The sequence below is a fragment of the Oreochromis niloticus genome, linkage group LG6 (assembly GCF_001858045.2).
Source record: "Oreochromis niloticus isolate F11D_XX linkage group LG6, O_niloticus_UMD_NMBU, whole genome shotgun sequence".
NCBI lineage: Eukaryota > Metazoa > Chordata > Actinopteri > Cichliformes > Cichlidae > Oreochromis > Oreochromis niloticus.
In genome coordinates this window covers 36471159-36486227 of record NC_031971.2, presented here as the reverse complement: position 1 = coordinate 36486227, position 15069 = coordinate 36471159, and the positions used below count along the sequence as shown (strand labels likewise).

At 39.8% G+C, this 15069-nt stretch overlaps 1 protein-coding gene and 1 long non-coding RNA gene across 5 annotated transcripts in view; both read left to right on the top strand.

Annotated features, from left to right (window-relative positions):
• LOC100695222 (testis-expressed protein 2) overlaps window positions 1-14865 on the top strand; it is a 33729-nt gene extending 18864 nt beyond the window's left edge. For 2 of the 4 annotated variants that reach the window (XM_013273020.3, XM_005470045.4), the window contains exons 4-13: window positions 9-209; window positions 387-711; window positions 817-1055; window positions 1372-1536; window positions 2361-2460; window positions 8442-8568; window positions 9883-9996; window positions 10288-10497; window positions 10808-10928; window positions 12985-14865. In XM_013273020.3, coding sequence (XP_013128474.1) covers window positions 9-209; window positions 387-711; window positions 817-1055; window positions 1372-1536; window positions 2361-2460; window positions 8442-8568; window positions 9883-9996; window positions 10288-10497; window positions 10808-10928; window positions 12985-13134 — 1752 coding nt within the window. In that variant the 3' untranslated portion in view covers window positions 13135-14865. Of the gene's footprint in view, window positions 1-8; window positions 210-386; window positions 712-816; window positions 1056-1371; window positions 1537-2360; window positions 2461-8441; window positions 8819-9882; window positions 9997-10287; window positions 10498-10807; window positions 10929-12984 lie in introns of those variants that run through there. The other 2 variants (XM_005470046.4, XR_001224676.3) reach the window with 2 other exon arrangements.
• Window positions 2473-3718, top strand: LOC109202389 (uncharacterized). The gene is made up of 2 exons (XR_002062314.2): window positions 2473-3457; window positions 3511-3718. It is a non-coding gene; the product is annotated as an uncharacterized LOC109202389 (long non-coding RNA).
• Window positions 14866-15069: the final 204 nt, after the last annotated feature.

Sequence of the window (15069 nt, the reverse complement as noted above, 5' to 3'; positions counted from 1 at the left end):
CTTTGCAGGGTTGGATGAATGAGATACAAAACTATGACCCAGAGACGTATCACGCCACACTGACGCAGTCCGTGTATGTGCGATTGGAGGGATCCATCATTCGACTGTCTAAACCCAACCACAACATCGCCCGCCGTGCCTCACACAATGAACCAAAACCTGATGTTAACTACATCAGTCAGAAGATTTATGATCTTACATACAGCAAAGTAAGTAGTTAGCATACATTAGAACAGAATTTATACATTCTTCCAGCATAACTTTTTTTAATCTAACATAAGTCTTTTATAAATTTTGAAATTGTTATTAAAAGCAATTTAAAGAAATTAAATTTTTAAGTTTGGCTATTATCTCTTTTTTTTTTTTTAACCAAACTCTCCCCTCAGGTGTATCTTGTGCCTCAGAGTCTCGCCAGGAAGCGAGTCTGGAACAAAAAATACCCCATCTGCATTGAACTTGGCAGGCAGGATGACTTCATGTCAAAGGCAGAAGGTGAAAGAATGGAGGCCAGTGAGGGCACACGGGAGAGAGGAGAGGGAACGGGGGCATCCCAAGAGCGAAGATCATCATCATCATTCTCTCCCATTCTGACTCTCTACCTGTTTGGAAGGACTGGCAGGGATAAGGAGGAGTGGTTCCAGCGGTTTCTGTCAGCCTCTAAGCTCAAGGTGGGCTTGAAGAAAAGTTCCAGTGTTGTAGGAATTAAGAAGGGTGAGTAAGGGCTAAAAAGGCCAAAAGTCATTTATTCTTACAATACAGTTATGCTCTTATAGCAGAAATTCATCAACTCTTTGTAACTTTTGCTGTGGCCCACAGCTTTGAGCTGTCACAGTCGCAACAGCAGCCGCAGCAGTCTGGATGAAGTCCTGACATCTCAGACCAGGTCAAAAGACTCATCAGTCTCCTCCACAACAGTGGGCAGTGCCAAAACCAAGCCTCTGCTGGATTACAGTGTCTACATGGGTTCCTTAATGCCTAAAGAGTCTGCAGTCAGCCCTACAGCTGCCAGCCCTGTTCTTCAGAGTCCACAGAGCAGCCCTGGAGCTGATAAGAAGGTAGCACATACTCATTTCACATTCATACTCGTAACACATTTTTCTCTGATTTCCTTTTTGAGGTGTTGTCTCATTTGCAGTGTAACCCTGTTGGACTAAACCGTGATTACACGCAATAAAGAGATCATTTTGTGTCATATCCTTGCAACATTGTACCCATAGGAATTTCCCTTTGAAATCAATAAAGTTATTTGTATTCGTAATAAGAGGGGCACAATATGTTGTGTTGTTAGGGGATTGGGTGATATTTTGGAATCCCTTTCGGGATAAAAGGTTTATGTGGTGTTTATAGTAACTCATCTGCTCTGTCTTTAAGCTTCAGAGCACCACATCGGCTCAGGTGCAGCCCGGCGGAGAAGAGGATGATTCGGTTGCCTGGGTGAATGCCACTGTAGGCCGGATCTTCTGGGACTTCCTGAATGAGCCCTATTGGATTGAACAGGTCTCCAAGAAGATTCAGATGAAGCTCAGCAAGATACGGGTGTGTGGAACAAAGCACATAACCTTTTCCCTTTAGGACCGATACAGGCATACAAGACAAAAAGGAGTCGTGATCAGCTTCCTGTTGATAACATGTGTCTGGCCACACACAGAGAAGATACAAACAAACAAACAAACAAACAAACAAACAAACAACGTCTCCAAATGTCAATGTGTGTGAGACGCAGTGCAGAAGCTCCATACTGGGTTTACAAGGAGAGGGAAAGAGAAAGAGGCGCTGCATTGTTTCCTTCTATCCTTTAACCAGCATTTTGCACATGTAGACTTGGGCGGGCCTCCTCTGTATATTTTGCGAGTCATGTTTTTTTTTTTTGTTTTTTGTTTTTTTCAAACCCTCCCTGCCTCCCCCCATTCATCCAAACATCCATCCACTCATATTTTGAAAGTTCAGTTGTTGTTTACCGGCTAGCGTCTTCCGTGAACTAGACGCCCACTCTAACCACAACTTGCAGCTGCACCATGCAGCAAACTGGCTCGTGTGAATATGTCGAAATCAAAACAGAAGTTGGAGACCCCCTTCCAGCCATCTCGATCCTGACCCCCCTCTACAGCGCCACATGCAGTTCAGTGCAGTAGAAGAAGCTGCTCGGTCCCTCCGTTTCGCTCTAATCCTGTCCCCCCAGGCAAAACTCATTTCGCTTCATCATGAAAAATATTTTGATACTCCAGATATTTAGATTTTGAACAAATGATACACTAACGTCTATATCTGCTGTAAACAAGGTTTTTGTTTGTTGCTTATTATTGCTAACTAAATATTCTCGGAGAGTATCTTCAGCCAAATTGTATGCTTGTGTCTTTCAGTTGCCTTACTTCATGAATGAGCTCACCCTGACAGAACTGGACATGGGCTCGACCACTCCCAGAATCCTCAGGGCATCTAAACCCTGCATTAACTATCGAGGCAAGAGAGAAATCAATTTGAAACCATAATACACTTACATGCACACGCACATGCACACACAAAGTGAACGCCTAAAAGATGCACTGGCAAACGTGAGCTCTGTGCACTCTTTTTTTTTTTTTTTTTTTCTCTCAGAAGACTCTAGTTATTGTGCAATATTTGCCACGGAGGACATTCGCGCATCTCGTGTTTTTAAAAACACAGCGCCTCTACACAGGCTATTCATAGTCAGATAGCTATGCCCATGGTAGAGATAACAAAGATAAGGGGTAAAATTCTAATCTTTGTTATCATGTAAAGTTACAAGTGGTTTGGTGTTGCTTGTATAAAGCTGTCACAGATGTGGGTTCCTGCTTTCAGGGGATTTTTTTTGTTTCTTTGTTAACACTTAACGGCTAACAGTAGTGACCTTTGTTATTAAGATACATCACATAGACCAGTGCTAATTAGTGCTAAGCAAAATACAGATTAAATATTGCAATTTTACTAACCATGACTGGATCACAGTTGACTGTTGGTGAGCAAAACCATATTTTGTAGCATGCTGTGAACATGTCTGACCTGCTGTAAAGTTGGGCATTTTAACATATGAGTCTCACTGTCGGGGTCATCCTTTAGTGGCCATTTAAGGAACTGCAGGGTTTGGCACTCACACACTGGTTTCATTTCTTAGTTCTGGAGATGTCTCCATGGTACAAACTGAAAAATAATTTAACTTTACATTTGCACAATTGCTCCGTTTTGGAAATCTCATTTATGGAAACACAACTTAAATTAAGACATTCAGCAACATATTTATGATTTATAGTTGGCGTGTTTGACCTTTTAGAAATATAAACAGTTCAGTACCAATTAGAGTTGCTGTTATCTATAACTGATATTGTCTGAACATCAGCTCTACTCTAAATGTCACTGTAATCTCTTGTCAAATATGAATGTGACTAACCTCAAACCTCAAACTGACTGTAGCCAAGTTTTATTTACTGTAGTTTTCTAGGTCATCTATGACCTAGTTTCATAGGTCCAGATGAACAGATTCAACTTTTGGAGGTCCCATAAACAAGTTTTTCATAAGCAAACATGACGCTGTATGTCAAAGCTTTCATTCTACAAAAACTGCTATTCAGATTTTTTTGCTATGACTTTGCTTTTTATATTTAGTGTCACACCGCCTCTGCAGTCCAAACTGCCAGACTTTAAACTGTCAAAACTTTAGATAATGTCATTTTTAAAGCTTGTTGGACAAAAAAAAAAAAAACTCAGAACAATGACAGAAATGACATTTTGCCTCGTGACTGGCCGTTGCTCTCATTCCCAGACTTTTTGCTGTGACTAATAAGTTCACAATTCTAAAACTGGGCTTTCCATCCAAACAACAACAGCACCGGCAATTACTGTGCTAACTTTACCGAAAGCAACACTGTCCACACTGAGATGCATGCGGTGCTATAGACAACAAAAAAGAACTAGTTAAACTGGAACTACTCAGCTTTTTCATCTTTATTTAAGTTTTTGTTGCATCACTTCACAGGAGTTGCCTCAAGTGAGTTGGAATATCCAAGCACACAGGCCCACCCAGCTGCTGTTTAGTCCTTCTAGTTGTGAGGCGAGCCAATCAGAAGAATGTTGGCTCAAATCGTGGATTAAGGAAGCTAAAATAGTTTTTAACACAGTGGAAAAAACGAGGGGCTACAACAAGACCCAGAACGAATAAAAAAGGCTTATTTTTGACTGCTGGGCTAGAGTCCAACTGATATAATATATAGTATAGTACAGGTCTTTTTAAAACTATTTTATAGCAGCAGTAGAAACAACAACAAATGCAAGTTAGGGCCGCATCATTACCTTGTATAACTTCTGTGGTTGTGGTTGGATGCATGTCATACTGCTAATTATAATTTTAAAAAATAAACCAGAGGAGATAAAACAAGTCTTTGCTAAAACCTATAAAAAGAATAACTGCTTCATTCAAGAACATGCAAGATAGACATTTTTGAACTGGGCAGGAGTCGGTTCAGTAAATCTCACATTTTTCTCTGTTCCTCGAGCTGCTGCCAGATTATCTGACCAACAATACACAAGCTCAGAACCCTGAGCTCCTGTATTGTTGTCTTGAGTTCGGCTAACTGTATGGATGTATGAGTGGAACTGGTGTACAATAACATGTGATTCATGCAAAAAACAAAAGCAACAAAAAACCCTTAACATACCCTAACAGGCATGCTACAGACTGTTGTACAGAATACAAAAGAAATTTTGTAATTTCTAAAGAAATTTAATTCTGTCTTCATATACAGCACAATCCATACAGGCAGGTCGTACTTTACAGGACTTTAGCAGGTTTTATAGTTTTATGTGCTCCAGCTAAATCGAGACTTTGCTATGTGAAGTTTTAGCTCTGCATAACTATGTATGTTCTAGATCACAAGCAGCTTTTACATGAATACTTCTGTGACTGTTCAGTAATGCAGGCGCACTGAGCTTTCCTTTCCCTCGTACCACGTAACCTTTGTCATTCTACATTCTGTAACTGATCTCTCTTTTCATCTGTTTCGCATGCACAATCTCCTATTTCTCTTCCTGGTTTTCTCTTCCCCTTGCTTTCCCTTTCATTTCATCTTCCTCTTTGTGTTTGTACTCACTCTTCTCATCCCCACACTATGAGTCACTGCTTCATTTTCATCACTGCAGCAGCACTCACATAACTCTATAATAAGGGCAGGAATTGATTGCGTCTCCAGCTGAGATGGCAACAGTAGTTCTTGGTTCAGTTCCAGACAAAACACCCATCAGAAGTCTCTCTAAACATAATCGGGTCGCATGGAGCTCGTTTTCACTGATGGTGTTGATATTTTGTCAGTTTTAATTGTGCTTACACCCCAAACAGCTAAGGTTGCCAGAGGTTTCTTTTCTTTCTTACAGACAGTCAGTGAATTGACAGATATCACATATATTCAATTAAAATTTGTGATTGTTTTTGTTTTTTGTTTTAGCCATATTTCTTCGAGGTCGGGGGGGGAGTGCTTTATTTTATTTTTTGCTGGGCATTTCAGCTTTTAGGAAACTTGCAATCAAAATAGCCAGTTTAGGTTTCCTTTGGAAATTTCCACTGGTGTTGTAGGGGCTGAATCCTCCAGGCAGCTCAGGTTCTGCCTTTATCTCGTCTCATGCCGGTCCTTCCTGTAACAATCCTGCTGAGTGCAATGGATCGATGAATTTTTCCAGCTGTGCATGTGTGCATGTCTTGGCAAGCAATTGTATCTGCGTGCCTGCACATTTGTATTCATGCATGTTTGTTTTCACATGCTTAATGTTTTTTTTTTAAATGTCAGTTTCTGATGGAGACAAGAATATAGTTAGCCCCCCTGTATATGTGAAGGTATTTCTTTGCAGTTTGTTTGGAGGGGCTTCACCCCAATTAGGGAAGCACTGCTCTGATCCAGCAGCTTGCCCTGAGGTCGTCTTCTTTCTCCAGACTTACAAAAACTCTGTGCCCCTAACCCAACTCACCTCAGCTCACACTTCTCAAAATTGGTGGACCCACCAAGTCCATCAATGCCCTCTAGGCTCAGCTGATCGAAGCTGTTCTTTCAGCCTTGCAGTCTTTCTGACTTCCTGTCTATTTTTAACCAGCTGTTTTGTCAGACATTACTAACTCTCTGTACTTTCTGTACTTTCATTTGTTCCATGTCCTTTTTTTTTCCCCCTCAACTTTTGGTTTTGTCTTTAATGGCTTTAACTCTGTGTTTCTGTCTGGCACAGCAAACTGTGCCAGACAGAAATTATCTAGTCATTTAACACAAACCAACGGTATCAAGGCAGCAAAACAGTGAAAACAAAGCATGCAGTTTCAGTCCTGTGTGTGCTTTCCCACATGTCAGCTCTTGTTAATATCTGAACAGGTTTCCATCATAATTTTTCCATTTTGATAGTACTAATACTTAAACAGCAAAAACAAATATCCAAGGCTGAAATACCGGTATTACAGATGATTTGTTAAGCAGCAGCCAACATTAACATTCCAGCATTTTTGGTCTTTTTGACCAATCATAGCACTTCAGAGGCTCTAACAGTCAAAACCAGGATCATAATGTGAACCCTGAAGCTAATGGGGATCCATTGCAACCGAATTAGTAACAGTGTGACCCGTGAGTACTTCCACCTGCATTTTGAATAAGTTAGGGAAACTTAGTTAAGATAAGTTAACAGTGAATTGCATTAATCCAAATGTGATGGATATAAAGGCATGAGTAACAAGCTCCAGTTCAGCATGACTCAATGGAACTTCACTTGGCATTATTTCTAAGTGATAAAAACAAGCGTATTTGAGAGATTTAACATGAGCATGAGTCAAAAGTTAGCCTAAGCTCCCTGAATGAAGATTTGGCAAATGTGCCAAGGATACAAAGTTTCCATTACCTTAGCCACAAAAGTGTTGGGAGCACAAACACAGACTTCTTTTTTCCCGTCATTAAAGTGGAGACAACTGTCACCTGTGCAAGATCTGTAACTTGGTCCTTAAAGGACAGATATATCTGCATTGCAGTGATAAGAAAAAGTGCTTGAAATGTGCTAAAGTCAGATCCAGCATCAGCAAAAAAGACCATTCTCCTGCATCGCAATGTTACAGGACCTTTAGGGGTCAGTATCTTGCCAAAGGCATTAACTTGAGCAGCCAGGAACAAAACCACCAACATTCCAGTTATTAGAACACTTGTAAAGGTGTTGGGCCATCATCTGCTCCAGGACAGCTTAAGTGCACATTGATTCTCCAGGTCTCTGGATCTCTATTGCAGGGATTGAAGACTTGTTTCAAAAGATTTCCTTTTTTGGTGTTTTTAATGATGATGTTGGGATAGTGTGGTCTAACACATTAGTCAAGAATCTCCCTTAGGTGTAGAACTGGAAGGTCATATATCATGCAAATCACATTGCACATTTTCTTTCAATCCCCAAAATGTTTCGTCGAGGATAAAGAAGATCACTCTTGGTTTAAGGGGACCAAGTTGACCCAAAATGGCTGTCTCACCCACCAGAGCCCACTGCAGGGAAAAGGGTTCAGATTAATCCCTTAATTCATCGTCTGTCCTTAAGTGTATATTTACTCAGACTTAAAAGCCTGTTCTTGATGGGCTGTTGTCAAGAAGCTGTCCAATGTTAAATAACTACCCAGGGTGTGGACTTTTTGGCTCCCTTAGTTTTCCTACTGCTGTTCATCAGTTCCTCATCTCTCAAACTTTGCTGCCCTCTAGTGGTGCCAAGAGAAACAACACTGAAGTTTATAGTAAGTCTTTGCACACAAAGACCATGTGAGTCTGTTTTATGGTGGAAAAAAATGGGGAAACATGGGGGGGGGACTCTGAGTATACATAGCCTGCCCCAGTCAAGCCAAGCTTTCTATGGAGGGTTTTGAGAAGTTTCTACTATCAAGATTACAGCAGATTTGGTAGTACAGAGGTAACAAGAAAAGAGGGGGGGAAAGGAGAGCCCTGTTTTTGCAGCCAGATCTCCCTGCTGTTATCAAACAGGTTCGTAGGGAAAGGCTTGGTGCTCTCCAACTGCCCCGTCTATGTTTAAAGGATCTGTTCCTGTTTCTTTTCACTTCCTTCTCTGAGTGCTTCAATGTGTCTTTCTCATCTAAGCAGAGAGATCAAGAAAATAAAATCAGTTGGGTTCCCTGCTTTAGTGATGCTTGGAGGGGAATGAGAGGTGTCACAGAAAGAACAGCACAGCTTTCTGAGAATAGTGAGAGTAATACTGAGACGAGAGGTGGTTAGGATGACTGTGACCTGGAAAATTCTCAATGTTTTAGCTTCAAAATGAGTAATCATGTTTCTTTCCACTGTCACTAATAAACCCGGATCGGGAAACCAGTTTTTACAATATAACAGTAGTCTGCAAATCTTACATTTTGCAGTTTCATATCTTACTTTTCTTTTTTTTATCAGATCGACCTTCCTAATAATCGTTTTTTTCCTCAGGTCTGTGGTTTGACCTGGAGATGACCTACAGTGGCTCCTTCCTCATGACCCTGGAAACCAAGATGAATCTCATTCGCCTGGGCAAGGAGGGAGAAAGCCTCCGCCCAGGCGAATTTGGCAAAGATGGGTAAGACAGTCGATCTCCACCACATACATGTTGGAACAGCCTTTGTTGGATTTAATGCAGTTTTTTTTCTCCTGCTAATTAAACGATCATTGTGGTCTTTAGTATCTACTACACTGCCCGGCACCTCATCTGTTTCTCTCAGTGTTTTGTGTCTTTTCTGTCTCTTATACCCCCCACCCTTCTTTTTCCCTGCTGTTAACTTTGGATTCTGCCTATATGGGGTTGTTAATCGGATGCATTTCTTCCCTTGGTGAGTGCTTTAATCAGCATCAGCTTTCATTTTCCAGTTACAATTTCTTTAGGAAATGACAATCCCCAAACTAATACTAGCTATCATCTCATTCGGTGTTACTTCATCTCTCTCCATTTTCATCCCTCAGATTACATCTTTGCACTATGTTAGTATGTTAATGTAAATACAGATCAGGAGGCACAGATTCCACTTTTTCAACTCCTGGTATGTTGTGACACTCTGCACTACTGTCAAGAGTTATTAGAAAGCTCTGAAAGAGTAAAAAGTATCTGAAAGCAGAAATAATTGATTTTCTGACATTAAATAAGGATAAGGTCATGTATCAATAGTCATCTGTGCCATCCATCCATCTCTCATCCAGTCACTCCTGTCAAAGGATCACTTTTCTTGTGTTGAGCAAACTTCAGCTAACCATACAGATAACCCACCATCTATAGAAAAGAGAAAAAACAATAAGCTTTCTGTATTCTGGCTTTAGTCAGCTCGGGGATTTCAGCAGCCCTCAGAGTGTATGAGCTGTCAGGAGACATTGGCCATTCTGCCAAGCATGCCAAAGAGGCATTTGGAAACTAAACATCACGTCTGAGAGTGATTTTAAAGACCACTGGGCCTGAACCAAAGTAGGCTGTCAAAAATTCCTCTGTCTCACAGTACAATCAAAAGAAGAACTGAGAACATGTCACATGACAGATACGGATACAGGTGTCCTGGCAAATTTTCCGTTGCCTTTCGGTTTAAATGGTGCAAATTAAAACAACTGGTCTACAATATACATGTCTGGGGATTCCCCAAAATAATAAAAAGGGTTTTTTTTGCAAGGTCTCGTGAGGAAACAAGGTGTACACCACCTGAAAAATTGTAAAAATAATCCTCGTGGGAAGGTTGTTTTTTGGGGGGGGGGTTTAATACCTTACTAAATCATTTATTGAAACAGCATTATAAGCATGTGTGCATATTTAAAAACAATGAAAAGCACAAAGCAAAACCGTTTGCATGTGTTAATAAATGCATATAGACACCTGCACATTGCAATCCTCATTTATTTGTTCATGTGTTTCTAGATACAGACCACGAACTTACTGCTTGGCTGATAGTGATGAAGAGTCATCCAGCGCAGGTTCATCAGATGAGGAAGACTCCTCAGATGTTTCCAATGATTCGACTGGAGCGGAGGGGTGAGTATAAAGGGGCGTGCTTTTGTAATCAAAGGAGTGTAAATGTAAACTGGAAATGAGTGTTAAGATTACTTCAGGTTACAAAAGTACTGGCTAAAAATATAGTACTGGCTAAATGGCATGTGTAATTAATTTCTGATAACTAATTATTGAATAATCTCACCTGTCATAAATGTATTTATTTGGCTAATAAAACTAAATAATAGAGGAAATAAAAATGAAACTGTATAATTAGTGGATTATAGCAAAGTTTGCATTGTTTAACCCAAATCTTCCTTTTAATAAATACAGCTTTGTTGGAGGACATAAATCGAGCAAGATCATGCGCTTTGTGGACAAAATCACAAAGTCCAAATACTTCCAGAAGGCCACAGAGACGGAGTTCATCAAAAAGAAAATGGAAGAAGTGTCCAACACACCGCTGCTGCTCACGGTGGAGGTGCAGGAGCTCCAAGGAACACTGGCAGTCAACATTCCTCCTCCTCCTACTGACAGGATATGGTATGTGAAGAAAGTCTTGTTGTCCTGCTGTGTAACCTGTGGAAAGCACAGAGTGAAGGTGCAGGTTTACCAGAATGACAACAACACATTTGTTGTAAACAAAGTTTTTTTAGAGGACTCCAGATACCTTTAACCTAAACTTAAATCCAACTATCTTTATTTATTAAGTAAACTGTGAAGGTGTCCAGAATAGGTGGAATTACTCAGCTAAATAAATGTGTCATTTTACAGTCTCTTGCTGCCCTCTAGTGGTGGCCATATGTCAGTCGTTAGCCGTGATGGTGAGGGTGTTGTTTATTTTCTGGTGCAGGTATGGCTTCAGGACACCACCTCACCTGGAACTGAAGGCACGACCTAAACTGGGAGAAAGAGAAGTCACTCTGGCTCATGTCACAGACTGGATAGAGAAAAAACTGAAGCAGGAATTTGAGGTATCGTAAACACAACTTTTTTTCTTTAATTTTTGTAAGTTACTGACACAGTCATACTTTGGAGCACAGCAACATTTATTCATGGTTCCTGACAGAAGGTGGAGCTGAAAAGACGCAACTGTTCACTTGATTGTTTCAGGAAGCACTTTGCTGATGTGCTTATGGTCTTTGTCACTTTATATATATGTTGTATGTAGCGTAAAGTGTAGAACAAGGCAAGGCAGTGATGCCAGCAGCTGTATTCCTCGCTCATACACACGATTATGACAACAGCAGATCGTGTTTGGAGGATTTGATGCATTTGAGACACATTTTGGATGCATCCACTGCTGTAATGGAGTGGAGGTTAAAAATAACTGTTAACATCATTAGCTGTAGATTGTTACACAGTCAACATTTCAGCTCCTCAATCACCTTTTGGGCACTGTTGGGTTTTTACTTATCTGGCATGTAAGTTAGGGCGATGAGCTCAGAGTAGAGCTGCTGCTACTTCACATCAAAGGGATTCAGATGAGTGGGTTCAAGCATCTGACTAGGATGCTTCCTGAACGCCTACCAATGGAGGTGTTTCAGTCAGACCCAGGACACATGGTTGAGAAAACTGGAAAATATAAGCTAAAGAAAAGCACACCTGTTGTTCCTATCCCTTTAAAAAAGTATTATTTGTTGTCAAATTGCTTTCTTGTTTAATGAGTGATCCATTAAATAGAATTGAATCAATATCTGTTTTTCAAATAATTGATTTGTCATAATATGTATAGATTAGAGATGGACCGATCCGATATTACGTATCGGTATCGGTCCGATACTGACCTAAATTACTGGATCGGATATCGGAGAGAAATAAAAATTGTAATCCGAACCATTAAATATCAAAAAAGCACCTCACAAAACTTGCGACACGGCGTAACTCGGCTCATAACCGTAGCACGTCGGAGCAGTATGCATCACGTGATAGAGCGGCTGTGTGTATTTGTAGCCAGCATTTCATCTCCGAGAAAGTTATCCCAGAGAGAAGTAAAGCAAGTGTGTAAGTTCATCTCTGAATGTTTGTAAAGCATTCCTGCGTTAAGCTTAACAACCGATATATGGAGCGACTGCCTCTTCTCTCTCTCTCTCTCTCTCCCTCTCTCTCTCTCTCTCTCTCCTGCCGCTACTTCAATCGTGAAACTGCTTAATGATCAGCTGATCGGCTTTTCTGCCGCGAGTCCGTCTCTCTTCTTTGTTTATCGTCCACTTTGCACCAGAAAGAGGAACCCAGCGGCTGAACAACAGCAGCACGTTTAAGCTTGATAAGCTGTTGTTAGAATTTATTTAATATTACTTTCTACACCAGGATCCTTTTCTACGTAGCTGACGGCTGGTAACTGTGCAGGGGCGGATCTAGCAAAGTTTAGCCAGGGGGGCCAATAGGGCATGAACAGGGAAAAGGGGGCACAAAGACATACTTTTCTTTCTTATTCTCATTTAAAATATCTAGCTTTTAATAAATAATAACCCTATTAGTTAGGTTGCTTAATATTTCTGCTAAGTACTCTTTAAAATACCAGAATAGGGAGGATGGAGCAGGTTTAAGTTTATTAGATTGATCAGTGTTGCTGAACTATGAAATATTTTGGGCGCAGTGTATTTTTTACATACAGGTATAACAGAATAGCTTTAGTGTTGTTGTTTATTTAAACTTGAGTATGAACTTATACAAAATGCAGCAAGATATTAAAAAAACAGTTTTATTGATTAAAAAACACACTATATCGGATTCATATCTGTATCTGCAGATATCCAAATTTATGATATCGGTATCGGACATAAAAAAAAAGTGGTATCGTGCCATCTCTAGTATAGATTACAGTCCATTCGCTTTTTTCCAAGCACCTTAGACTAGAAATTATTCAAATTTTCCACTCTAGTCTAGTAATGCACCGGGAATAGGATTGCATTTTATTAATAAATTGGGTGAATTAACAACTTCACTTTAGGTTTCTTGCTTTGCAAAACTAGTTATGAATCAAGCATATTAAGTACTGGCTGTCCATTATCTCTCTCCCTCTTTTAGAAAATCCTTGTAATGCCAAACATGGATGACGTGTGGCTGCCGATCATGCATTCTGCCATGGACCCACGCACAGCTGGTGGCCCTTTAGTTGGCCCCCTAGTGGACCCAGAGCCTTCCCAGCCAGAGAGGGAGAGCACCAGCCAGCCATGATGATTGTTTACAGTATTTCCTAACCATTACAGGGAAACCGGAGCCAAAGTCGATAGGTCTGACACTACTGTAACACAAACACATTCCCATAGAAAAGACTATGAATTTTACAGGAACAAGGTAGAGTCGACCAAATAAACACTAATGACAAACAAACTGTTGCTTGCTGCTCCCTTAAGTGGTATTTATCAGAGGATAGATTGATTTGTCTTTTAGAGTTTATATAATTGAGCAGGGACGGACATATGAAGGGAGTCACGTTTGGCTCAAAACCGGGAGTGGGTTAAGCTAAGAAGAGGAGAACATGTAAGTATATAATGTGCTATGAACATGTCAATGTGAAAGCATTCACCAGATACCTTACAGCCTGCACTTGACGAGACAGTGAGACGGCGCATGGTAGGCCTTTTTAGTTTAGAGACTGAGCAAGTGGAGCTCACAGCGTGACGTATGTAGATTTTTCTAGAGAAATCAGATACTTGATGTTTATTTACCAGAAAAGATTAAACCTTTAAGTGGCTTTGTGTCAACAACTTTTAATCAGGTGTTAACTTGCAGTATTGATTTGTGCTGTGACCAGATCTTGAACACCCCGTTCACTTGCCAAACCCTCTTCTTTTTTCTTTTTCCTTTTTTTTAATGCCACTGATGCCATTATCCGTGTTAACATGGAAGAAATGCTCAAGAGCAAACGTGCGTCATGTAGGAACTGTGTCATTCACAACTTAAAATTAATGCTTATGACAAGTACACAACAAATAAGTGCAATGTTAGAAATGATACATAGAATTTAAAATGATAGAGACTAAGTGTATGTCTGAGAAGTAAGAGCCCTGTAACACATCTGCTGAATGTACGTACGGGTGTTTGTGGCTTCAGTTGTTTTTGTATGAGAACGTCTTTTCTCCTGGCAAAAATTTGACTGGGATATGCAAATTATTGCACAAATGCTAATGAAGGTTTTCTTATGATAAACACTAGCTCACCTTGCATATCATTTTAGACATGTCCTGTTCGATAATTGGGCTTACGGAGAGCCGAGTGGCTTATTTATTGATGCACTTAGCGGTTTTAATTAAGATGTGATAGTGCTTTAAAACGACTTTAACCTCCACACTGTATGTAGAAGGACACTTCAGTGAAGCTAAGGTACAGACTGGTTCATAAACCTATTGCCAAGAATGTGCAGCCTTCTGGGAAAAAAGGAAAAAAAAGCTCTTTTTAACCGTGTTTCTAATCTTAACCAAAGTCCTTTAATTAGGCCCGTAGAGTTGGACTGCTCTTTCTGCTCACAGGTACACATCTTGTATTGACAAAGCATTGTGAAGTGACATTTACAGATGCGCTACAATACATGCTTTAATGTTGTTTACAGGAGTGCTATTACCTTGTTTTCAATTCCTGTTCTCTTAGGATACTGAAACACTGTAACACTGTTTTTTGTTTTTTTTCTTTTTTCTTTTTCTGTATGCCTCAGTTCCTTTCTGTTGAGTTTTTTTTCCCTTGTATTTTGGAAGTCTAAGTGGGTTATGGTTTCAGTTTTTGTGTCAATGTTTTTGGTATAAAGAGAATTAAAATAATTTTTTGATGATATATGTAAAGCTCATGAAGTTATTTGTATCTGTGAATTATTCATGACTTTTTAAAATTCTAATTTTAATTTTAAAGCCAAATTCAGTGATTATGTTTATCTGCCTTATTTATAGAGCAAAATAAATCTTGTCAAAGCTTTTTATTGTTGTTTTTTTGCTTTGAGTTCTCACAATTTGGGTTGCAAATGCTTAGTTTATTTTCTCTAGCAGTGGGTCTTATTTTCATAATAGAACAATAATAATAATTTGGTGTTGGGCTCATTTCATCACTTCCATCGCATTGATTTTTATTAAAGCTTATAGTTGGAGCTGTAACAAGTGACCATCTCTTTATTATAAGTAA